This window comes from Daphnia pulex, chromosome 11, assembly GCF_021134715.1.
Source record: "Daphnia pulex isolate KAP4 chromosome 11, ASM2113471v1".
In the NCBI taxonomy this organism is placed as follows: domain Eukaryota; kingdom Metazoa; phylum Arthropoda; class Branchiopoda; order Diplostraca; family Daphniidae; genus Daphnia; species Daphnia pulex.
In genome coordinates, this window is record NC_060027.1 from 1,453,156 (window position 1) to 1,475,309 (window position 22,154).

A 22,154-nucleotide genomic window follows, 5' to 3' on the forward strand; every position below is an offset into this window, starting at 1 on the left:
TAAAATCGAAAAAAAAAATTTAAAATAAAATAGAATAGACTTACTCTCGATGTTAACTGGTTTACCCTCTCGAATGTTTAACGGCACCTGCAGAGGGTCTTTCGTATCGCCAAAGGGGTGGATTCCACCATTTTCGCGAGTGAGGAAAACAAAAAAGACGCAACCGCACGGGAAAACATCACATTTCGGAGTTGCTTTCTCGTTATTGTCGTAGAATTCCGGTGCCATCCATAAACGAGTTCCCCTTGTTCCACTCATGGAACAGGTGTCCCGAGTGCTGATTTGTTTACTCAATCCGAAATCTGACAATTTCATTTTGCCTGCCGTGGAAATCAAAATATTTTCAGGTTTAATGTCCCGATGGACAAGTTTTTTCGAGTGGATGTAATCAAGGCCGTTAGTGATTTCGTACAAGACTTCTTGATCGGGCGGCAGCGCTGGACCGTTGAACGTTTTGTCGATCACATCGCCAAGTGTTCCCGCACATAATTCCAGTACGATGTATCTGTTAACATTGGAATAATTGTATTTAAATGGAAACGAACTTAGCATAGTGTAATTTCAGAAAAAAAAATTGCCTGTAGTCATCGTCTTCATCAACTGATAAAATTTTGAGAACATTTTCGTGCTCAAGTTTCATCTGCAGATTAACTTCACGGTCCTCCGGATCCAGTCTGTGTAACTCGAGTCTTTTGACAGCTACTTGCTTGCTCTTGTGAGAACCAAGAAAAACGATGCCAAAATTGCCTTTACCAAGCACGTCCTTTTTCTGGTAACTCGTATCACTTTTCTTGATAAAAGTTTTCTGACAAATTGACATGTCTTTAGGTTGTGCCATAATAGTTTTGCGGTCTGAGATGACTACTTTACGTCACGAAAAATCATGTCAATTACATTGTTAATTTTGAAAGGAACAAAAACAAAAGCGAAGACAAAGTAACACAATATGGACAACTATATTGTAGTCTGCCACTGAAATTATTGTAACTGTTGACTGTACGATCCTAAAAAGATAATGCCTTATCATTTTAGTTTTACTAAAGGAACTATTAGCAGGCACGGCAGAATTATCGCCATCTACCTTTAGAGATTGTTGACTATGTCCAGGACTTTTTGACTGAGTTAAGTGAGAGCAACTCAATTTATGTTTTTAATTTTTCCCATTCACTGAGTAAGTAAACAATTAAATGGGAGTAAACAATTAGGTAAATTTGAATGCGTCGTATAATATAAAATGGGCAATCGTTTAACTCTGTGTATCCAAGCCGTTTAGTCACCTGACAGTGGGTCGCCACTCGCCAGAACTACTTATCTAACTTATTATCTCTTGTCTATGGACCTCTCATCCGTTAAAGGAATGGGTCGGTTACTTCTCTCTTTTCACTTGTTCGTTTGATCGAAGTTTGCTCTTTTGAATTTTGTTTTCTCTTGAACCTTTTTTCCGGCCCACATTTCCGTATTTCTGAAGAAACTAGTTCGATTATCAACACGTGCCGTCAAGTCAAACCTTTCGAGAATTTATTTTTTTCTTTCTTTTTTCATCGGAGTTGATGGTAAATAACATAGAACTGGGTGCACAATATCACATTTTGTGGCTTAACATTGCTAAATGAGCGTAAATCCTCTTTTATTGACATCCGGCTCCCGGTTCTTTTACTCTTTTTTGAACACGAAGCAATGTTGCCCGCAATTGTTGGGAATTGCTACGTGTAACATGCACTACTTGCAAGATTTCGAGACTGGAGAAGCTGTCTAATATTGATTTTGAAAACTCAATCTCTGTTGTCACGTCTAACCGGCACTATTTTCTTGTTAGTTAAACTCGACAACTTCTTAATTTAACACTAACCGAAATTTGCATTGTCAATTGTCATTGTTGATATAGATGGGCGCATGGAGTTAAGCGTTTTCAAAGTTTGAATGTATTTTCCAACTCTTTTGTTATTGCAGATTTTCAGGATACATTTTAAGCTATTTATGAAGTTGTTAGTTAATAGGAGATAGCCTTCTTTTTATTGCAATACGAAAACCAGTGATTGAGTGATTGTCAGCGCCACTCTTATAGTCGTGACAGAAGTGAGTAGACTTGCTCTTAGTCCACCGAAGTAAATTGCCGAAAAAAAGTTTTATCCCCGCCACCCTCTTTTGCCTTGCGAAATTCGGTCAGAACTTTTCATTTTTATTGCAAACAAGTTTGTGTTGGGGCCAGTGTGAACGCTGGCATTCCTTGCTGCAATACAGGATTGAGTTGCAGCGGGCGCATAGCTTCAAATTTTGAAAAGTTTTCTTGCAACCGGCGCAGCAGTTTTCGGCCACGACGTATTCAATGACTTTAAACTGTTTGAATCGCAGAGTTGGAAAACATTACGTCTAAAATAAGTTTGTATGGACTCTTGTACCTGCTTTTTGCCTGTTCTCTCTGAAATTGCCAACTTGCAACTGGCCGCGTCCCATGTCATCATGTATGGATACATGAACTCGGATGGGGCTAAGATGTATATGCTCTTCCAACTCTGAAAATTCAATTAAAATTTGGTTAAAAATTGACTAACCACTGAAGACCGTTTGAAATTTTCGTAATCGGCAGGTGCACTAAACCGAGGCTAGTGCGTGACTCGAATTTGATTCACTACGTATAAGTGAAGGGGGAATTTTCGTTATTAAACTTTGAATTGCTATTATTTTACCTTGGTGCACCAGATAATCAATTTTTTAAAATAGTCAGTCGATGCGAGATAGCGCCCGTCTGGTGAAAATAATAATTGGTGAATCTGAGCTGCATGTCCTGAAAGATTTTGTGTCTGATTTTCATGTTCGAACGGATACCAAATCACAAGGGATCCTCTAGCTGATCCGCTGAATATAATTAAAAAAACAAAACATAAATGATTAGAAAACAAAAATTATTCGTGATCGTCAAAAAATATAAATAAAGACTGTATCTTCTAAGACTTGAGATTTTAAAGAAGATAGAAGCTTTATATTTACATAACGTGATACAGAGAAATTGAGTTCTAACAGAAGGAAGGATTCTAACCATGCAATAAAAGTTTTTCTCGTCGCTTCGTCATTGATGTCAGAACTCCATACCAAAAAAGTACAATTGGAATCGAGCTCCAACGCACGAACGGGATCGTTACTGCCCAACGACCAAATCTGCAATTCAGAAATCAAATGTATCAATTTTGATTAAAATAATCTGCTAAGAAATCCGGTCAATTAAAAGCATGTTTGTTTGAATACTTTGACCCGTCGGTCTGATCCACCTGAAGCGAAAATATCCAATTCTTCGTTCCTGGTGAAGGCGATACTCAGTACAGCGGATTGCGTTTGGCCATGCAACGTTGGAAATTCGAACGGCGAAAAAATTGTACGATCTCGTCCATCATCACCCAGGTCGTGTCTGATTTTCTGGAACACTTGACTTTTCATTTGCCTGTTGTGGGATCCTATTTCGTGAATTTCAACCGTTCCATCGTGATAACCAGAGGCGAGTTGATTGTGCGAGATCCAGGCCACGGTCTCGCAGTACGTTTTTGATTTCATGGTGAAGGGTTTTTCAGTTGCCGAGTTGACAATCAGCACCTGTGTAGTGTCCACCTAAAGATAGAATCGAATAGAATTGAAAAACTAAAACTATTCATGGTGAATCGTTTACCATGAATAGCATTCGCATTAGTAATAAGTTAATGCGAATGTTTTCCGCACACAACTTTTACTCGTTTCTTTTATTGTATTGTACCTAGCACATTTTTGTGTCGCTGAATGTTTGTTCCCACTTACCGCATTGTTATAACTAGCCAACATGTTCCGGTTGAATGGATTCCAAACAATTATCGGAAAATTGGATCGTCCATTTCTTCGGAATACTTTTCTGCCGTCCACTGGATAGCAAAAGACGATGACAGTTCCATCGTCGGAGCCAGCAGCCACTTTAGTTCCATCGACCTTCAAAATCAAACATTAAAATCTAAAAGCATCGGATTTAGTCTTTAATGACGAACTTACGTTCCACTGGATGAACAAAATTGTTCTTTCATATGGATAATGTTTGGGTTCAATGTCCCAGTTTTCGAAGGAGGTGGTGTGACTAGATCCGCGCAGGAAAACCACTCCTCCGTGAAATAATCCACACGCTAGAACGAGATCGTTTGGATGGAAACTTGCACTCCTCACATCATTCAGGCCCCTTCTCATTTCTTTAAACGCTTGTCCCACGTCTTTGAAAAACCCTGCGAGACAAAACAATTTTTTTTAAGTTCTTAGTAATTCAAACTTTTTAATCTTCTTGACAGCAACTTCGTGAGTACCGTGATAAGCCAATCGAATTACCTTTTGCGAGCTCATCTTTCCTATCGTACCGGATTTCATTTGTTAAGGATTTAGGGCCAAGGGAGTTTTCTGCTGCCATTTTCGTCAGCTTTCTCTTTCGTGAGCATGAGATAAACAAAATGAACTACTAAGAGTAAGCGGTTACTTGTTAACAGTGGAATAGTATGAGTTGACAACCGAACCAGCAGTTAAGGCGCGTAAACTCTTGACAGACTCCTTATTTCCTGTTCACGGGGACGTGACGTGTCAGCTGGAGAGAATCGACGTAAAGCTGAGCGTCCGATGTGTTCCAAGTCGATTCACGAAGGGCTTGTCACTTTTGTCTGTCAACATCGGCCGTTTTCGTCTGCTCAATTCGATTTCTCCGCCGTTGCCTTGTCGACGTGTCGTCGTTTCCTCCTTCCTGACATTCGTGCCGCTGGGCTATTTCCTTACATGTGCCAAATAGCTGTGTAACGGTTGTCTGTGGGTGTGTAGTAACCAAGCACAGGTTGCTTTTTTTCCTTTGTAACTCCTTTCAGTTTTCGTCCCCACTTCCTATCGTTGGACCCGCCACGTAGTAATCTTTTACCAGTAAGAATTATAAACATTAAAAAAATCGCCAACATTTGGTGGTGTTTTATGAAAGACAAATTAAAATGCGTTGCGCTATCATAGCAATTATTAGTTTTAAGTTTGATTTCGAGTATGCGCCTTTGAATAGTCGCACATGGCAACAACAACGACTGCAACGCGTCGCTGGGAGGTTTTCTTACAAGTAGCACAGCAGCTTTCGCAACTATGTACCGTATTATAAATCTTTAAGAACTGTTTAAGGTTGCACAAAAATGGGGCAAATCGGTTCGGTTATATAAAAAAAAAAATTCTTTCTGTAATGCATAGCTTCGATTCAGTAGCGAATTCTGCGAATCCTATGCTTTCCCAATGCATCCGATCCGTAGTAATATCTTTCTGTCGCCTCTTCTTCATTATAAATGAGTTTTACTTTTTGTCGTATTTTCCTTTTGTCAACACAAATTAAAATGTGTTTGGTTAATTTATTTCTAAAGCAAGTTTAAAAAATTAAATGATAATTTTATCTTGACAGGGCCTCATCCAGAAAACTCGGCAGCCTGGCCGCCATTCCAGTCGTTAATTGACGATGGATTACCGTCTAGACTCCAATCGTTATCCGGATTTGCCGTTCATGTAAGTCAAACTTATTTGTCTATTCTCTAGTTGTGTTTAATCGGCAAAGTGATATGTTAGGGAACCTTACCGAATATTGTTTTTGAAGTTATTGGGTTATTGGATAAATTGTGTTTCCTAGTGACAGGCATTTGGAATCTCTTTCCTTATATTTTTGGCCAACACGTTAAAGTTGTTGACGGAATTCCATGGTAACTCTTACTCTTGATTTAAAGCGCTTTATCGCCATGTTTTTGCACGAGTTTATTTCAGTTTTTCCCGATAAATTTCTTTTTGAGGAGTTCTTTCTTTTATTCGTTCACAACATCACTGCCTTTTTTGTTATGTGAGCATGAAATTATTGCAAAGAGGTGTAATATTACTAAAGTTTGACTTTGGAATCCAGCTTCCGGATTGGTCGGTGTGATGAAAAGAAGACAGTACTTCTTGTACTCATTTTCGCATTATTAGTACCGTTGTTGCACCGTCTCTCATTTTTATTTACATTTTTTTTTTAATCTTACAACAATTGCAGTCTAGATGTAACAAGTTAGAACAGAGTAATGTAGTTGGAGACATACGAAAGGACGAATGAAGTACAATTATTTAATTTCATTTTTTCTTGACTTGTCCTCCTTTAAGTGTTACTGTTACCCTCCGTAAATTTGTTCCAACAACGATGTCTTGTGGAATTTGGTTGACAAGTTTGAGTTCTGTCAGTTTTGTGGAGAGAGCCATTGAAGAACCTTCTCGCTTCTCGAAATATCTTTTTTTATGCCGTGGAATCATCCATTTAGGATTACAAAACTCGTTGCATCTGTGGTAAAAAAAGAAGGTAGAAATCCCTTCGTCGCCGAGGTCTGTCGGTCCATATTCCTTGGAAGTTGACATGATAATGGGATCAGTTATGACAGCGCCATTTTCGATCACTCCACCTTGGAGATCACAAAGGAGCAAATGCCGATTAGTTGAGTGATATGAGTAGTGACTTAGAGCTTGCATCACATCACTCCAAGGAGACGGTTCTTCTGGAGTCCATCCCGTATTTGAGTTGAACTTTTCGAAATTTGAAATCATGGGCTCAACTAACACTTTTTCACCTTCATTTTCTGAACTGGTACCGGTCCAGATCCCTGGTTTGTTGAGCCAGATAGTCTGGTCAATAACTTTTCCCTTATTGAAATTATTGATGATTTCCATTGCTTTTTCCACCACTTGAAGTTCTACTTGAAAGTAGGATTCTTCAAAGACGCTGCCGGATATTAAGGATTTGCAAACGCAGTCTTCACCGGCTCTTTCTCCTTGAGTATATTTTCCTTTGTAGACATTTTTGAATGAACCACTTGCAAAAATTGTTTCGTCTATGTTTGCCGCAGTAGCATTGTTTTCTCTTGCAAAATTCGTAGGCAATTGAGGAAAATTGCCAAATAAAATCATCTCTAGATTAGTTTTCACCGTCTGAAGGGCTATTCTTTTTAAAGGATCACGTTCAATCATATCGCGAACAAAGGAAAACGCAAAGTGATTAGAATCTAACTCTGAAAAAATAAAGCAAAATTTGTTAATAAGCCTTGATATAACAGCAACTGAAAAAAAAAAAATGAATAGACTTACCCTCGATGTTAACTGGTTTACCCTTTTGAATGTTTAACGGTACTTGCAAAGAAACGTTTGTATCGCCAAACGGGTGGATCCCACCATTTTCGCGAGTAAGGAAAACAAAAAAGACGCAACCGCACGAGAAAACATCACATTTCGGAGTTGCTTTCTCGTTATTGTCGTAGAATTCTGGTGCCATCCATAAATGAGTCCCTTTAATTCCACTCATGCTAAAGGTGTCTCGGATGCTGATTTGTTTGCTCAATCCGAAGTCTGACAATTTCATGTGGCCTGTCTGTGAAACCAAAATATTGTCAGGTTTAATGTCCCGATGGACAAGTTTTTCCGAGTGGATGTAGTCAAGGCCATCGGCGATTTGGTATAAAACAATTGCATCAGGTGGCTGGGTGGGTCCTTTATATGTATTTTCAATCACTTCACTAAGTGTTCCTGCACACAGTTCCAGTACGATATATCTTGGGGGGATAATTTGTGTTAGAAAGAATATCTCTTTTTTGTTAAGCAGTGACAAGCGCAAAATTAAATACCTGAAGTCGTCGTCTTCAACCACTTGGAGAATTTTCAAAATATTTTCATGGTCAAGAATTTTCTGTAAATCTACCTCGCGCTCTTCTTTTTCCGATCGATTTAATAAAATTTTCTTGACTGCAACTTGTTCTTTGTTGAAAATACCAAGGAATACATCACCATATGTGCCTCTACCTAGCACATCTTCTTTAGAGTATTGGATTCCGGTGTCGCCTACTTTTTTATAGGCCGCCATGGAGTAATTCTTCACCACAAAAAATGAATATGTTAGAAATCGCCAACAACATTTTGTAGAGATGTAGAAAAACTAGGCTGCGCTATCATGTTGATTATTATTTGACTGATAACAAATCAGACTATCTTGATGTGGTCTACAATCTAAAAATGTTTTAGTAGCTTGGCTTATCCAAAATCGTCGCTCACGTAAATTCGTCATTTCAGCTCGTAATGTTTAATTTTATCATGTCAGTTACTTCCATATTGTCGCACTGACATTATCAAGTTTCCTTGCAATCCAAACACCGGTTAATTATTCCTCTTCTGCTGCAACCCGAGAAGAATCTGTCGTTTTTCTTAAATTATTCGGAAAAATTTGAAGTAACTTTTAATCTCGCTGTTTCGTTTGTCCTTTTCAATGGCTACTTGTATTTACGAAATAATTCATAACAAAAATGTCTTAATTTTATGTCCTGTCACTTTGAAATGCATGACGAATTTACAAACTGACTATTAGAGACATTCACTCAAAGTTAATTTCACATTTCTTACATTAAACAAAAAGGGGGATTCGCAGGACGGGTCGTTTGAATAGTCGCATATGAAATTCACTTTTTCTGGCAAACTGTTTTATGATTTGACCAGTGGGAAAATTGGCATTCCTTGCTGCAATAGAAGACGGAACGGCAGCGGCTGCAACGCTTCACATTCTGGGAAGTTTTGTTACATTTGGCGCATTTGTTTTCAGTTGCGAAGTATTCAATCGTTAGGAACTGTTGATGGCACAAGTGTTGCATGAGACATGTATGGTTAATTCGGTAACATTTATTTTGATTATTATTGTTTTCTATACCCGTTTGAGACCAGTTTTTTCTGTAATGCATAGCTTTGAACTGGTCGCGTCCCATGAAATGGTGTAAGGAAATCGACATCCTGATGGTGGGAGGGTGTAGATAATGTTCCATGTCTAAATGCGAAATGTAGGAAAATTTGATCTGATCGCTGAAAAACATTCCATATGATTTTACCTTGGTTGACCAGATAACCAGTTTTCTTTCAAAATCAGTCGATGCGAGATAGCGTCCGTTAGGTGAAAACGAAACTTCATGCAACTGCTCTGTATGTCCATCGAATAATAAAAACGGCCGCATATTTTTCCCCAGTGGTGCCCATATCGAAATTGATCCGTCCTCCATTCCGCTAGATTTAATTGAAAACGCGATTATGGCAAACGGATTTTATATCGTAACTAGGCTATTATACCGTTAATTTGGTTATATACTGTGAAGCTTACCTCGCAAGATAAGGTTCCCTTTCTCCTTCCAATGGATCCTTGTTTGACGATGGAAGTTCCATTGGACTCCAAACCAAATGGCAACAAAACGAGCTGAAGTGCCTCGTGTGTACAGGATCTTGACTATCCATCGACCAAAGCTGCGATGAATAATCAAAATTAGAACTTAACAAATTTCATTACCAACTACAGTTAAAAGTTAGCGTGTCGGGCAATACCTTGACCCAACCGTCGTGTGAGCTGACGGCTAAAAGTTGCAATTGTTCGTTCCAGGCAATACTCCAAACATTAGATTTCATTCCCATGTTTTTTGGATAAGGGAACACTTGGTTCTTTGACGTGAAATGTGTGCTCACTACGAGTTTCTTGACTAGATTGCTGGTGGAGATAAAGCCGAGTTCTATTTCGTGAATTTTGACCGTGCCGTCGTCGTAACTGCAAGCGAGTCGGTTTCGCGAAATCCAATCGACGCACCAGACATTTTCTTTTGATTGGAGCAAATAGAAATGGCCGATAGCTGCATTGAAAATCACCACCACTTTACAGTCCATCTGAAGATGAAATAGGAAAGCGTGTATAATATATTAATGGATTGATATAGAATTCTGATTGTGTCGACATTCTTACTGAATTGTTATAACTGGCCAAAACGTTTAAATCGAATGGATTCCAAACGGTCAAGGGGAAATCTAATCGTCTATTAACGGGTAAAACTCGTTTCTGGCCAGTCCGATAACACCAAACAATTAGAGTTCCGTCAGAGCATCCCCCAGCTAGTTTAGTCCCGATCTTCTACACAGCCAAAATACAAACAAACAGTTTAGGTCAAGAGAAATACATCAGCACAAGTTGAATTAGGCCTACTTACATCAAAGTTTAAGGACATCACCGAATATTCACACCGAAATTGACATTGCAGTTTCCAAGTTGAAAGAGAAGTAGGATGCTTGGAACCCTTGAATAGTAGGATCCCTCCACTAAACAATGCACAAGCTAAAACAGGCTCGATTGGATGGAAACTTGCACTTCTCACATCCATTTCGCTTGTCAATGAGATCTCAACGTTTTTGAACAAACCTAGGGTTGGCATTGGTTAACAAACGAAAAGATGGGCAATTGTAATCGAATTCCGTTTCACCTCTCCCTGTTGAATTTACAGACTCTGCCATTTTATCTCTCCTTGGGACGATTAGGTACAAACACGTGTTGTAGAAATACAGAAGGGATTTTTTAATTGCACCTTGACAGATGAGGGAATATCCTTTGTAGTTCGAATTAACAAAATTTCACCGATGTGACACTTGAACTTCTGATATTCATGTATAAAGCGGAGAGCACGAGAGCGACAACCTTTATTGTATCCTTGAAAGTTAACACTGAGAGGGGATGGAGTAAATCAAAAGAGACGTTTAGAAATTGGGGGGGACGGAGAAGGGGTTGAGAAACGGAATTTCCGGAATTCAAATTTCAGATATAAAATGGAAAGCTGATAACAAGAGAATTTCTTAATTGGGCTCTATCTTTTCCTTGTGAAATTTTGTCAAAACTTATTCAATTTTTATTGCAAGCAAGTTTGTGATGGGGCCAGTGTGAACGCTGGCATTCTTTGCTGCAATACAGGACTGAGTTGCAGCGGGCGCATAGCTTCAGATTTTGAAAAGTTTTCTTGCAACCGGCACAGCTGTTTTTGGCAACGATATATTGAATCACTTTGAACTGTTTGAATCGCAGAGTTGGAAAACATTAAAATAAGTTTGTTGGGAATTCATTTATTTCTTTTACCTGTCTCTGGCCTGTTCTCTCTGAAATTGCCAACCTGCAACTGGCCGCGTCCCATGTCATCATGTACGGATGCAGCATGAAATCGGATGAGGGTAAAATGTATATGCACTCCCAACTCTGAAAATTGCATGAAAATTCCGGGGAAAAATTGAATAATTACGGAAGATTTTTGGACGCGGCAGGTCGTCTATGCACTAAACCGAGGCTGATCCATTACGTAATAAACTGGGATTTTTCGCTATTTTAAACTTGTGTCTATCAAAAATCTTTTTACCTTGGTAGACCAGATGACCAATTTCTTGTAATAGTCAGTTGAGGCGAGATAGCGTCCGTCTGGTGAAGGTAATAATTGGAAAATCTGATCATGTCCTATGAGTTTTTCTGTCCGATTTCCACCTTCAAACGGATGCCAAATCACTATGCTTCCATTTTCTAATCCGCTGTATGCAACCAAAAGACAAGAAAGACAAATTAGTTATGGCTGTTAAGAGTATAAATTAAAACTCATTTTCCAAAACTTAAAACTTCTTAGCATTATAGTATTATACTGACAATTTGAGTTTTAATTGAAGTAATAAATAAAAATAACCAAAGATCTAACCATGCAATAAAAGTTTTTCTCGTCTTTTGATCCTTGATGTCAGAACTCCACACCAAATTTCTACAACTCGAATCGAGCTTTAGCACAAGGATGGGATCGTTACTGGCCAACGACCAAATCTGCAATTAAGAAATAAAAAATAACTCAGTTATTAAAAAATCGAAATCTTTTCCGATAATAATTGTCGATTAATTTTCTAAAAATCCAGTAACACACATTAATTTGATCTGAATACCTTGACTCGTTCGTCTGTTCCACCTGAAGCCAAAAGATTCATTTCTTCGTTCCAAGCGATACTCGTTACAAAACTAAGTGTTTTGACTTGGTAGTCGGTAGGCGTAAAAATGTGGCTGTAAACTCGTCCATTATCACCCAGGTCGTGTCTGATTTTCTGGACTATTTTGCTTTTCAATTGGTTGTTACGTGATTCTATTTCGTGAATTTCAAACGTCCCATCGTCGTAACCACAGGCGAGTTGATTGTGCGAGTTCCAGGCCACCGTCTGACAGTTCCATTTTGATTTGATGGTGTGGGTGAGGAGGTTTTCAGCTGCTGAATTGGCAATCATCACCTCGTTTGTGTCCAACTTGAGATAAAATTGAGAAACTTAAAATGGTGAATAATAAATTCATGCGAGTCCAGTGTGAATCCATGTACACCACTTTTTGTTTGGACTAACCATCAAGATTTTTCCCCTTTCTTTTGGTTTACTCTGCTTAACTAATCAAGTAAATGTGTTATGCCACTTACCGCACTGTTATAACTGGCCAACATGTCCCGGTTGAATGGATTCCAAAAAATTAACGGAAAGTTTGATCGTCCATTTCTTCGAAATACTTGTTTGCCATCCCCTGGATAACACCAAATGATGACAGTCCCATCATCGGAGCCAGCAGCCACTTTAGTTCCATCAGCCTTCAAAATTAAACAAGAAAGAGCAAAACTAAAGATTACTTGATAGGTCTAAGTTCTAGCCAATTAACACACAATTAGCAGACGATTTTGATGCGTTAAAACAGGGACACAATTATTTTATTTTCACAAACTTACGTTCCATTGGACGGATAAAATTGTATTTTCACATTGGTATTGTTTGGTTTCAATCTTCCAATTCTCAAACGTTGTGGTGTGATTAGATCCGCGAAGTAAAACTAATCCTCCTCTTACTAAGCCGCACGCTAGAACGGGCTCGATTGGATGGAAACTTGCACTTCTCACATCCAATCGTCTTGTTAATGACATCTCAACGTTTATGAACAAACCTAGGTGTGGCATTGGTTAACAACGAATAAAAGATTGGAAAGTTTTATCAAATTTCGTCTTCACCTCTCTCTGATGAATATACAGCCATTATCTTTCTGGTGATGTTATAAAGCGTTTTGAAGAAACAAACTCAGTAAACTCGGAATTACAGAGATGAGAGAGTATCCTTGTATGTAGAACCTTACAAATTTCAACGTGGCGAAGCAAATAAATGAGCACCCAGCAACAACCTTTCTAGTCGCCTCGATTTTAACAACTGAAGATGGAACAGAAAAACGCAATAGAAACGTTTAAGAGGGGGGGGGGGAGAAGAGGGGTGTGGGGGGTTGAGGGGGTGGAACTGGTCTGGGTCGCAACAATCGTTGAGCAATAGTTCAATACGCAGCTGCATGTGGACTAATCCTTTGCTGTACATTTTCTCACCCATACTTTTTTCCAGTACCCCCCCCCCCTCAAAAAAGTTAGTCGTTAAATCTTTGGTGTTTTTTAGAGCGTCGTTTATTAGGAAAAATTAAAACCAAAATAGTCTGTCAAAAAATCCGTCGATTTCTGCCAATGGCCGGCTGAACACGATATAGTTATTGACGGAATTTCATTTTGACTCTTACACTTCCTTTGAGAGTGCTTTTCCTCATGTTTTTGCAGAACTATTTCAGTTTTCCCGATAAACATCTTTTTCGGGAAGTTTCTTTCATTTATTCGTATACAATATCACTGCTTTTTTTCTGCATTTTGTTGCCAAGATGAAGTCAGTTGAGTTTTATTAGAGAGAACCATTGAAAAATCTTTCCGCTTTCGAAATGTTTTTTTTAATCGTGGGGAACCATTTCGAATCAAAAAATTTATTGCATGTATGTGGTTATTAGCAATGAAGGTAGAAATAGAGATGGGTTAGGTCCGTTTTTCTCTTTCACTTGTCCGTTTGATCTAAGTTTGCTTTTTTGAATTTTGTTTCCGCATTTTTGGACGTGCTTGTTCGATTACCACATGCTCTGAATTGACGTCCGCTATTCCAGAATCTTTTCTGATTTTCACTTTTGTTTTGAATTGAATAACGAATATGATGCTGGCTGGCACGACATCATATTTTATGGTGTACCTAGCGCACTGGGCGCAAATCCTCGTTTGTAGGCGTCACGTCTAACCGGCGCTTTACTGCTTGTTAGTAAGCTACTTAATAATATTCTCATACCAACCTTACTACGCGAAATCATGGTTAAATAGGCGGGGGAGATGGTCCAGGAGTTGGGCGTATTCTAAGTTTGAATGTATTTTCCAACTCTTTTGTTGTTACAGGACATTTATGACATTTACCAGTCCACATTGAAATTTTCTCGATCGGATACAACTTTTTCCTTGTGAAATTCCGGCCAAACTTATTCATTTCTATTGCAATCACGTTTATGTTGGGGCCAGTGTGAACGCTGACACTCCCTGCCGCAATAGTAGATTGATCTGCACCGGCTACAACGCTTCAGATTTTCTGAAGTTTTCTTGCAAACGGCACAGCATTTTTCAGCCACGCCATATTCAATCACATTGAACTGTTTGAATCACAGAGTTGGAAACATTTTATGTAGAAAATAAGTTTGTTGCCTTCATGTATTTCTTTTACCTGTCCCTGGCCTCTTCGACCTGAAATTCCTAACTTGGAACTGGCAGCATCCCATGTCATCACGTATGGATACTTAAACCCTGATGAGGGTAAGATGTATATGGCCTCCCAACTCTGAAAATGACATGAAAAAATTAAATTTAAAAATGTTGGAAAGTTTGTGGACTGCTAATGCATGTTCCTCGCTTGATCCATTTCGTTATTAAGCTTAAAGTTTCAATCAATAATCTTTTACCTCGGTACACCAGATAATCAATTTCTTGAAATAATCAATCGATGCGAGATAGCGTTTGTCAGGTGAAAGTAATAACTGATGGATTTGATCAAGTCCTGAAAGTTTTAGTGTCTCATTTGAACCCAGGTACCAAATCACAATGGTTCCATTTTCTAATCCGCTGGATACAAAACAAAATATCAAGAGAGGGGAAAAAAAAGATTGTTAGGATATTTTAAACTTGCATCTTCTAAGACTTAAAGACGTTTGAAATTCTAATTTTGAAAAATAATTATAATCAAGGCAATCTTACCATGCAAGAAAAGCTTTCTTTCGTTTTTTGATGTCAGAACACCATACCAAACTTTTACAATTGGAATCTAGATCATTGAGTTGAAGCGGGAACTTTACTATACGAGTGGGATCGTTAGTGCCCCGAAACCAAAGCTGCAGTTGAGAAATAAAAAAAGATCAATTATTTCAATTCGACATCTTGGTTATTAATAATAATTGTATAGGGAGTGCTAAAAAAACATTTGTTCGAATACCTTGACTCGTCGGTCTGTTCCAACTGAAGCCAATAGACCCAATTCCATGTTCATGGCGATATTCGATACAGAGCATCGTAATTCGCTTTGAAATTCGGGATGCGAAGAAGTTGCACGATCATGTTCATCATCACCAAAGTCGTGCCCGATTTTTTGTACCATTTCGCTGTTCAATAACCCAATTTGTGACAATCCTAGTTCATGAACTTCAAACGTTCCATCGTCATAGCCAAAGGCGAGTTGTTTGTACGAGATCCAGGCCACGGTCTGACAGTTCAAATATGATTCGATGGCATGGCTGAGGGGTTTTTCATTTGCAAAATTGGCAATCATCACCTGTTTGGTGTCCAACTAGAGATAAAATTGAGATAGTTAAAATGTTTAAAAATTTCCAATCACAAATCAATGGGAAATTTCCCCATGTACACCCATTTTTGCTCGTAATTCCCATTAAGATTTTTCCCATTACTTGCATTACTCAAACAAACTACAAATGACAAATTAATGTGATATTTTTTTTTCAACTTACCGCATTGTTATAACTAGCAAAGACATCTGGGTTAAATGGGTTCCAAATAATTAATGGAAAATGTGATCGTCCATTTCTTCGGAATACTTGTTTGCCATCCCCTGGGTAAGACCAAACGCTGACAGTGCCATCATCAGAGCCAGCAGCAACTTTAGTTCCATCAGCCTTCACACCAAACCATACAAATGACACAATTTTGCAACATTAAATTTGACAGATTTAGCCAAAGATTATTAAATATTGTTATGTTGAACTATTTAATTTGATGTTGAACTATTTGATTTGCACACTTACGTTCCATTGGACGGATAAGATTATCCTTCCATATCGGTATTGTTTGGGTTCAATCTCCCAATTTTCAAACGGTGTAGAGTGATGAGATCCGCGAAGAAAAGCTAAATTTCCTTTACCTAAGCCACATGCCAGAACAGGATCGATTGGATGGAAAGTTGCGCATCTCACATCCATTCCGCTTGTCAATGAGAACTCGACTTCTTTGAACAAACCTAGGTGTGGCATTGGTTAAAAAACAAAAAGATGGGCAAGTTTAATCAAATTTCGTCTTACCTCTCTCTGAAGAATGTACATCAGCCTCTGTCATTTTCTCTCTCCTTGGCGACGAACAGAAATGTAAAAGCACGTTGTTAAGAAACGAACTCGGAGTCTCGAATGGAGTCGTTAGATGAGGGAATATCTTTTGAATTTAGAATCTTAAAAATTTCACCGATGGCGCGATAAGATGAGCATCAGCAACACTTGAGAGCACGAGAACGACAAACCTTCGTGTTGCCTTGATTGTTGCAAGTTTGCAACTGAGGAGGAAACAGAAAAACAAAAGAGAAGCGAAGCGTTTAGAAAGCGGGTGGATCTGGTCTCCGGGGTCAAAAATGTACCCCCACCTCTTCTTGGTTGCTCAACTTGCCAACAATTTGAGCCATACTTTTTAATGTTAGGCAACTGCATTTCGACTAATCCTTTGCTTCCGCCAATAAATTCTGTCTCTTACTCTTACTTCTTTCCTCATCATTTCACTCGCCCCTCTTTGCCAACTGAGTCCACACTGATAGACATTCTTCAGTTTTTTTAAAGCGTCATTTTCACATTTTTGGGAAGTCGATTAAGTTTAATTGCATGTAACGGGCATAAAAATTAGGGATTTATCGGTGTTATTACATTCTTTGAGGTTGATGGTGTGAATATTGTTTGATAGTTTTCTTCTTTGATGCCATAAAGATGTTGAATTATGACTAGACTGTTGCAATGTCAGGCCATACCCGAGTTCAGAAATTAATAATTTTTTTATTAATTAACGAAATTAATGCTGTTTGTGTTTTTCCCAAACCCAAAAGAATACGGGATCAATAAAACTTATCAATTTCCAGATAATGGTTCAAATCTTGAATGTTGAAAAAAAATTATATTCGAAATTACCTTGTAATTTATTTTTTCCTATCGCTTACATGTTATTTGCTTGAAAATAACAAATAATTATTATTTTGTAGACTATTCTGCTGTGCGTTGACGAAAAATTTATTAGATGAAAAAATTTATTTTAAATAATTTCGTAAAATGCTGAATATTTTTGTTTTTATCACGGTGCAATTGGGATACTTTCCGAATCCCATAAAAGTGTACCTTTAATAATGAAAGTAATTTGGACACGCATGGTGTAGTGGTTAGCGCGTCTGGCGAATTGATAGTGACGAAGTGATCACTTGCCTTCACGAACAGTCGAAAGCGTACCATACGGTGTATACAAGCGCATAAGGAGATATGAGGAAATGAGTATTTGCATATGCTCTTTACCCGTCACGTGGCACGTTACAGAGTGACGGCCCCGGATTTAGAAACCCGGTATGACTTAGATCGTGTATGGAACCGTCGTGAAGTAGATTCTCGACGCTGCGAAGGAGCGAAAGCTAGTAGGATTCGTCATCGTCTTACACAATTTTCATCTGATATAAAGTCAGAAATTCATAATTTTTTATTTATTAACAAAATTATTGTTGCTCGTGATTTTCTCCCTAATAACCCCAAAAAATATGGACGTAACAAAATTTATCAATATCCAGATAGCGGTTCAAATCTTGAATATTAAAAAAAAATTATATTCGAAATTTACTTTTTATTTATTATTTCCTATGGTTCATAACTTAATTGTTTGAAAATATAAAATTATTATTATTTTGTTGGTATTCTAGCCTTTTCCTGGATAATAAAATTTAAGTTTCTGCCATTTTGTCGCTGTCGAAACGAATAAAAATGTACAAACACGTGTTGAAGATGTATACTCTGGGTTTTCAATCTCGAAAGAATTTGTTAATTGCTGAGTTACATGACAAATGACGTAATAACTTTTGTATTTAGAATTAACAAAATTTCACCGATTTCAAACTTAACCTTTCATATTCCAAGATATATGAGCAACACTGCAAGAGAGCATTAACAATTGTTGTTTCCTTGATTGCTGATGCTCTATTGATTGAACAGAAAACAAAAAATAAATGAGAAAGAAGTTGGGGGATTATTTTTCGTATTCCTAATTCAGATACATGCCATAGAGGGGGACTGCTAACAGAAGAATTTGTTGATTACATTCAATCTTTTGCCTTGGAAAATTCGATCAAAACTTATTCATTTTGATTGCAAACAAGTTTGTGTTGGGGCCAGTGTGAACGCTGACAATCCTTGCTACAATAGAAGATTGAATTGCAGCGAGCGCAACGCTTTAGATTTTGAGACATTTTCTTGCAGCCAGCACAGCAGTTTTCGGCAACGAAGTATTCAATCACTTTAAACTGTTTGAATCACAGAGATGAGAAGTTATTTATTAACATTAATTTGTTGAAATTTGGATGAATGAAACGCATTATTTTACCTGTCTCTGTCCTGTTCTCTCTGAAATTGCTAGCTTGCAACTGGCCGCGTCCCATGTCATCATGTATGGATACATATACTCTGATGAGGGTATAATGTATATGCTCTTCCAACTCTGAAAATTCATTTAAAAAAGAAATTGCGGGAAAAGAATGTACGTGAGTCGCGTTTGATCCAACTAAGAATTTCTATCAAAAATATTTTACCTTTGTAGACCAAATAATCACTTTCTTGTAATAGTCTGTTGTTGCGAGATAGCGTCCGTCAGGTGAAAGTATTAATTGATGGATCTGATCATGTCCTGTAAGTTTTCGTGTCTGAATTTCATGATCAAATGGATACCAAATTACAACGTTTCCACTTTCTAATCCGCTGAATAAAAGCCAATTAAAAAGCTGTGGTTATTAGAATGTCAATTTAAACTTGCATCTTTTAAAACTTGATTAAAATAATCTAGGCAGTCTAACCATGCAATAAAAGTTTTTGTCGTCATCTCTTCTTTGATGCCAGAATTCCATACCAAATTTCTGCAATTGGAATCGACATCCAACACAAGAATAGGATCTTTACTGCCCAATGACCAAATCTGCAATTAAAATTGTTTAAATATTGACTCATTTAAATTTAAAAACTTAGACAATAATAATTGTCTATCGACTATTAAAATCCAATAAATATAACGTATGTAGTTCTAATACCTTGACTCGAAAGTCTGTTCCACCTGAAGCCAAAAGTTCAAATTCTTTGTTAATGGCGATACTCGATACGAAAGTTCGTGTTTGGCCCTGGTAGTTCATAAGCGAAAAATTGTCCCTGGAATTCATAAGCGAAAAATGGTGAACAGCTTTGTCATGATCACCCAGATCGTGACGGATTTTCTGGACCATTCGGCTTTTCATTTGACTGTTATTCAATTCTATTTCGTGAATTTCAAACGTTCCATCGTCGTAACCAAAGGCGAGTTGATTGTGCGAGTTCCAGGCCAGGGTCTGACAGTTCCATTTTGATTTGATGGTGTGGGTGAGGAGGTTTTCAGCTGCTGAATTGGCAATCATCACCTCGTTTGTGTCCAACTTGAGATACAATTTTAAAACTTAAAATTTCTGGTGAACAATAAATTAATGTGAATGTTTCTCGTGTACACCGACTTTTAATTTGAAATTCTCCCTTCCCGCATTACTTAAACAAACTACTAAGTTAGCACATGAATATTGTTTTTTTTTTTTCACTTACCGCACTGTTATAACTAGCCAACATGTCCCGGTTAAATGGATGCCAAAAAATTAACGGGAAATTCGATCGTCCATTTCTTCGGAATGTTTGTTTGCCACAGCCTGGATAAGACACAATAATGACAGTCCCATTATCGGAGCCAGCAGCTACTTTAGTTCCATTGACCTTTACGCCAAACAGAAAAACAAAAATAGAAACTTAGGATTAACACTGTAACATTTAGCACACGATTTTGATGGGGTGAAACACGGACACAATTATTTGATTCACAGACTTACGTTCCATTGGACGGATAAAATTGTCCTTTCGTATCGGCTGTATACGGGTTCAATCTCCCAATTCTCAAACGGTGTGGAGTGATTAGTTCCCCGAAGGAAAACTAATCCTCCTTGAACTAAGCCGCACGCCAGAACAGGATCGATGGGGTGGAAACTGGAACTTCTCACATCTAGTTTACTCGTAATTGAGAACTCAACTGGTTTGAAAAAACCTGGATGGGACATCAGACATTGATTAAAAACGATGGACAAGTTTATAAATATTTGTCTTACCTTTCCCTGGTGAGTTTACAGCATCTGTCATTTTCTCTCTCCTTAGTGACGAACGGAAGTGTAAAACCACGTTTAGAAGTAGCGAACTAAAATGAACGAAACATTATTTTACAGCGTTAAAGCTGGAATATCCATAGAGTTTAGAATCTTAAAAATTTCACCGATGCGCAGATAGATGAGTAATATTTAAAGAGACTGGCAGCACGATGCCTCGAAGAATGTTGAAACTGAAGTGGCAATTAAAGAAGATGGAACTGGAAAAGTAAAACTGAAAAACAAAAGAGAAACGTTCAAGGGGGTAAGAAGGGGGTGGATTTGAACGGGGTCGTAGGAAAATTTACCTTGACTTTTTCTGTCTGGAATCTTTTTTGTTTTTCAAACTTGTCTCGAGGTTGCTAAAATAGCTGTAATTTTCGATACGCAACTGCATTTTGACTAATCCTTTGACAAAAATCTTTTCTCACTCCCCTTACCTCACACCATACGACTTTCCTCTCCACACCCACTATATTTTTTTTACCCACTGAAATAACCCCAAAAGAAAGTAAACTTGAAAAACTCGTGTCTTTTCATTTTCCCGACAACTTAATTGATTTCAATTATCTTTCAACAACCAATGATACATTATAACAACTTTCTCAGAGTCCATTGATAGGCATCTCTTTTGCCGATATCACGGTATTTTGTTTATCTAATCCGTTCACTCACATCACGAGCGTGATTGCTTTTCAATTCTAGCTGTCTAAAACTCTTTCAACTTGGCCACATTTGAGACAATCTCTTTGGCTTTCGTTTGGAATTTTGAAAAATGTTTGGATGGTCGTGGGAAAATGCAATTTGGGTCTTCAGTTTTCAGCTAGCTTTATTGCGTGTCCGGACCGTCTTGATGGAGACCTTGAACAGGGACGTGATATCCATCATGATCGGTGTTTCCAACAACAAATATTTTGATTTGAATAAGTAATGTATATTCTTTATAATTTATTTGTTTAACTTACCGTTTGACAATGATTTTTGAGCAAAAATCTGCCAACACTCAACAGCCGTTCTATTTTTCAAACGTCCTCGTCGTCAGTTTGTTGTGGAACTTAGTCCGCCATCTACCAGTCGTTTGCCAAGTTCGTTGCAATGTATTTTTTTCTTTGGCGCCATTCCCATGAACGACGAGCTATTCGTCTTCGAGAGCACACCATTACTGCCATTACTTCACAAGTTCACTGAACAGTGAACAATGTTCGAAAGTGTGCATCCATCGTCTTCATTTGTGTTGAGCAGCGTGATATTACTTTAAAGATTGTACTGTTCATTGTGATTCCTTTGCAAAATCTGTGACCAACATTTTCGGTGGTGAATTGAATCTGCACCAGGCTGGAAGTGACACACATGCTGATGAGGTAAACATCCCTTTGTCTGCAGTATTTGTACGAAAAATATGGCGCCTGACTTATTCTAGAATTGTAACGTGTTGGGTACTTGATGAAAGGTAACTATTTGTGAACTGTTTCACTAAATGACAATATCAACTATGGCACGAAAGGATTGTAGGAGGGTTTTGCACCATGCAGTGCCAGTCAGTTTATATCTTTTTTCGACAGACATCAGAATATGCATCCCATGAGGTTTCTTTTCATGGTGAGTCTACATTGCTTCCTCGTGAAAGTTTATTTTATTATTTTTACGTTGTTGGTGGATATTACTTTTGTTGTTTGTTTTATTTGAGCAGGTTTAGTTTGAGAGTTTTGGGCTTGGGCACCGGTGGTGAAACCCTGATGGTGGTAAAAGGT

The 22,154-nt window shown here is 38.0% G+C and overlaps 8 protein-coding genes across 14 annotated transcripts in view; all 8 read right to left on the reverse strand.

Moving 5' to 3' along the window:
* Window positions 1-1,301, reverse strand: part of LOC124207490 (serine/threonine-protein kinase/endoribonuclease IRE1-like) — a 24,621-nt gene extending 23,320 nt beyond the window's left edge. Inside the window, exons 1-2 of one of the 3 annotated variants that reach the window (XM_046604987.1) lie at window positions 579-1,301; window positions 45-505 (exon numbers count right to left, since the gene is read on the reverse strand). In XM_046604987.1, coding sequence (XP_046460943.1) covers window positions 45-505; window positions 579-838 — 721 coding nt within the window. In that variant the 5' untranslated portion in view covers window positions 839-1,301. The remainder of the gene's footprint in view (window positions 1-44; window positions 506-578) is intronic. The other 2 variants (XM_046604988.1, XM_046604985.1) reach the window with 2 other exon arrangements.
* Window positions 1-21,401, reverse strand: part of LOC124207504 (syntaxin-18-like) — a 50,114-nt gene extending 28,713 nt beyond the window's left edge. Inside the window, exon 1 of the mRNA XM_046605007.1 lies at window positions 21,369-21,401. The gene's annotated coding sequence lies outside the window, so the exon portion shown is untranslated. The remainder of the gene's footprint in view (window positions 1-21,368) is intronic.
* LOC124207494 (vegetative incompatibility protein HET-E-1-like) lies at window positions 1,900-4,679 on the reverse strand. Of its 4 annotated transcripts, none has more exons than XM_046604994.1 (9): window positions 4,515-4,679; window positions 4,333-4,456; window positions 4,009-4,232; window positions 3,784-3,948; window positions 3,244-3,600; window positions 3,038-3,156; window positions 2,688-2,856; window positions 2,400-2,513; window positions 1,900-2,337 (listed from the first exon to the last, which is right to left on the reverse strand). In XM_046604994.1, exons 2-9 carry the CDS (start codon window positions 4,409-4,411, stop codon window positions 2,164-2,166), a joined length of 1,401 nt encoding a protein of 466 aa, XP_046460950.1. In that variant the 5' UTR covers window positions 4,412-4,456; window positions 4,515-4,679; the 3' UTR covers window positions 1,900-2,163. The 4 variants fall into 4 exon arrangements, with proteins under 4 accessions (XP_046460950.1, XP_046460952.1, XP_046460951.1 ...); XM_046604996.1 differs by having other exon boundaries at window positions 4,333-4,426; window positions 4,515-4,677; XM_046604995.1 differs by having other exon boundaries at window positions 4,333-4,459; window positions 4,515-4,676.
* LOC124207491 (CBL-interacting serine/threonine-protein kinase 20-like) lies at window positions 5,537-7,929 on the reverse strand. Its single transcript, XM_046604989.1, has 3 exons — window positions 7,647-7,929; window positions 7,114-7,574; window positions 5,537-7,037 (listed from the first exon to the last, which is right to left on the reverse strand). Exons 1-3 carry the CDS (start codon window positions 7,880-7,882, stop codon window positions 6,112-6,114), a joined length of 1,623 nt encoding a protein of 540 aa, XP_046460945.1. The 5' UTR covers window positions 7,883-7,929; the 3' UTR covers window positions 5,537-6,111.
* Window positions 8,264-10,196, reverse strand: LOC124207631 (F-box-like/WD repeat-containing protein TBL1XR1). Its single transcript, XM_046605204.1, has 7 exons — window positions 10,026-10,196; window positions 9,785-9,949; window positions 9,376-9,708; window positions 9,158-9,297; window positions 8,892-9,063; window positions 8,717-8,830; window positions 8,264-8,636 (listed from the first exon to the last, which is right to left on the reverse strand). Exons 1-7 carry the CDS (start codon window positions 10,194-10,196, stop codon window positions 8,472-8,474), a joined length of 1,260 nt encoding a protein of 419 aa, XP_046461160.1. The 3' UTR covers window positions 8,264-8,471.
* On the reverse strand, window positions 10,494-13,121 carry LOC124207501 (vegetative incompatibility protein HET-E-1-like). Its single transcript, XM_046605004.1, has 8 exons — window positions 12,867-13,121; window positions 12,591-12,802; window positions 12,291-12,455; window positions 11,776-12,126; window positions 11,541-11,659; window positions 11,214-11,379; window positions 10,940-11,056; window positions 10,494-10,873 (listed from the first exon to the last, which is right to left on the reverse strand). The coding sequence occupies exons 1-8, from the start codon at window positions 12,889-12,891 to the stop codon at window positions 10,709-10,711; spliced, it is 1,320 nt and encodes a 439-aa protein (XP_046460960.1). The 5' UTR covers window positions 12,892-13,121; the 3' UTR covers window positions 10,494-10,708.
* Window positions 14,058-16,543, reverse strand: LOC124207497 (vegetative incompatibility protein HET-E-1-like). Of its 2 annotated transcripts, none has more exons than XM_046605000.1 (8): window positions 16,277-16,543; window positions 16,004-16,215; window positions 15,710-15,874; window positions 15,181-15,531; window positions 14,946-15,079; window positions 14,654-14,813; window positions 14,419-14,532; window positions 14,058-14,347 (listed from the first exon to the last, which is right to left on the reverse strand). In XM_046605000.1, exons 1-8 carry the CDS (start codon window positions 16,308-16,310, stop codon window positions 14,180-14,182), a joined length of 1,338 nt encoding a protein of 445 aa, XP_046460956.1. In that variant the 5' UTR covers window positions 16,311-16,543; the 3' UTR covers window positions 14,058-14,179. The 2 variants fall into 2 exon arrangements, with proteins under 2 accessions (XP_046460956.1, XP_046460955.1); XM_046604999.1 differs by having other exon boundaries at window positions 15,710-15,870; window positions 16,000-16,215; window positions 16,277-16,540.
* On the reverse strand, window positions 18,053-20,658 carry LOC124207495 (F-box-like/WD repeat-containing protein TBL1X). The gene is made up of 9 exons (XM_046604998.1): window positions 20,532-20,658; window positions 20,371-20,456; window positions 20,098-20,309; window positions 19,820-19,984; window positions 19,285-19,659; window positions 19,054-19,172; window positions 18,793-18,958; window positions 18,588-18,701; window positions 18,053-18,507 (listed from the first exon to the last, which is right to left on the reverse strand). The coding sequence occupies exons 2-9, from the start codon at window positions 20,399-20,401 to the stop codon at window positions 18,340-18,342; spliced, it is 1,350 nt and encodes a 449-aa protein (XP_046460954.1). The 5' UTR covers window positions 20,402-20,456; window positions 20,532-20,658; the 3' UTR covers window positions 18,053-18,339.
* Window positions 21,402-22,154: the final 753 nt, after the last annotated feature.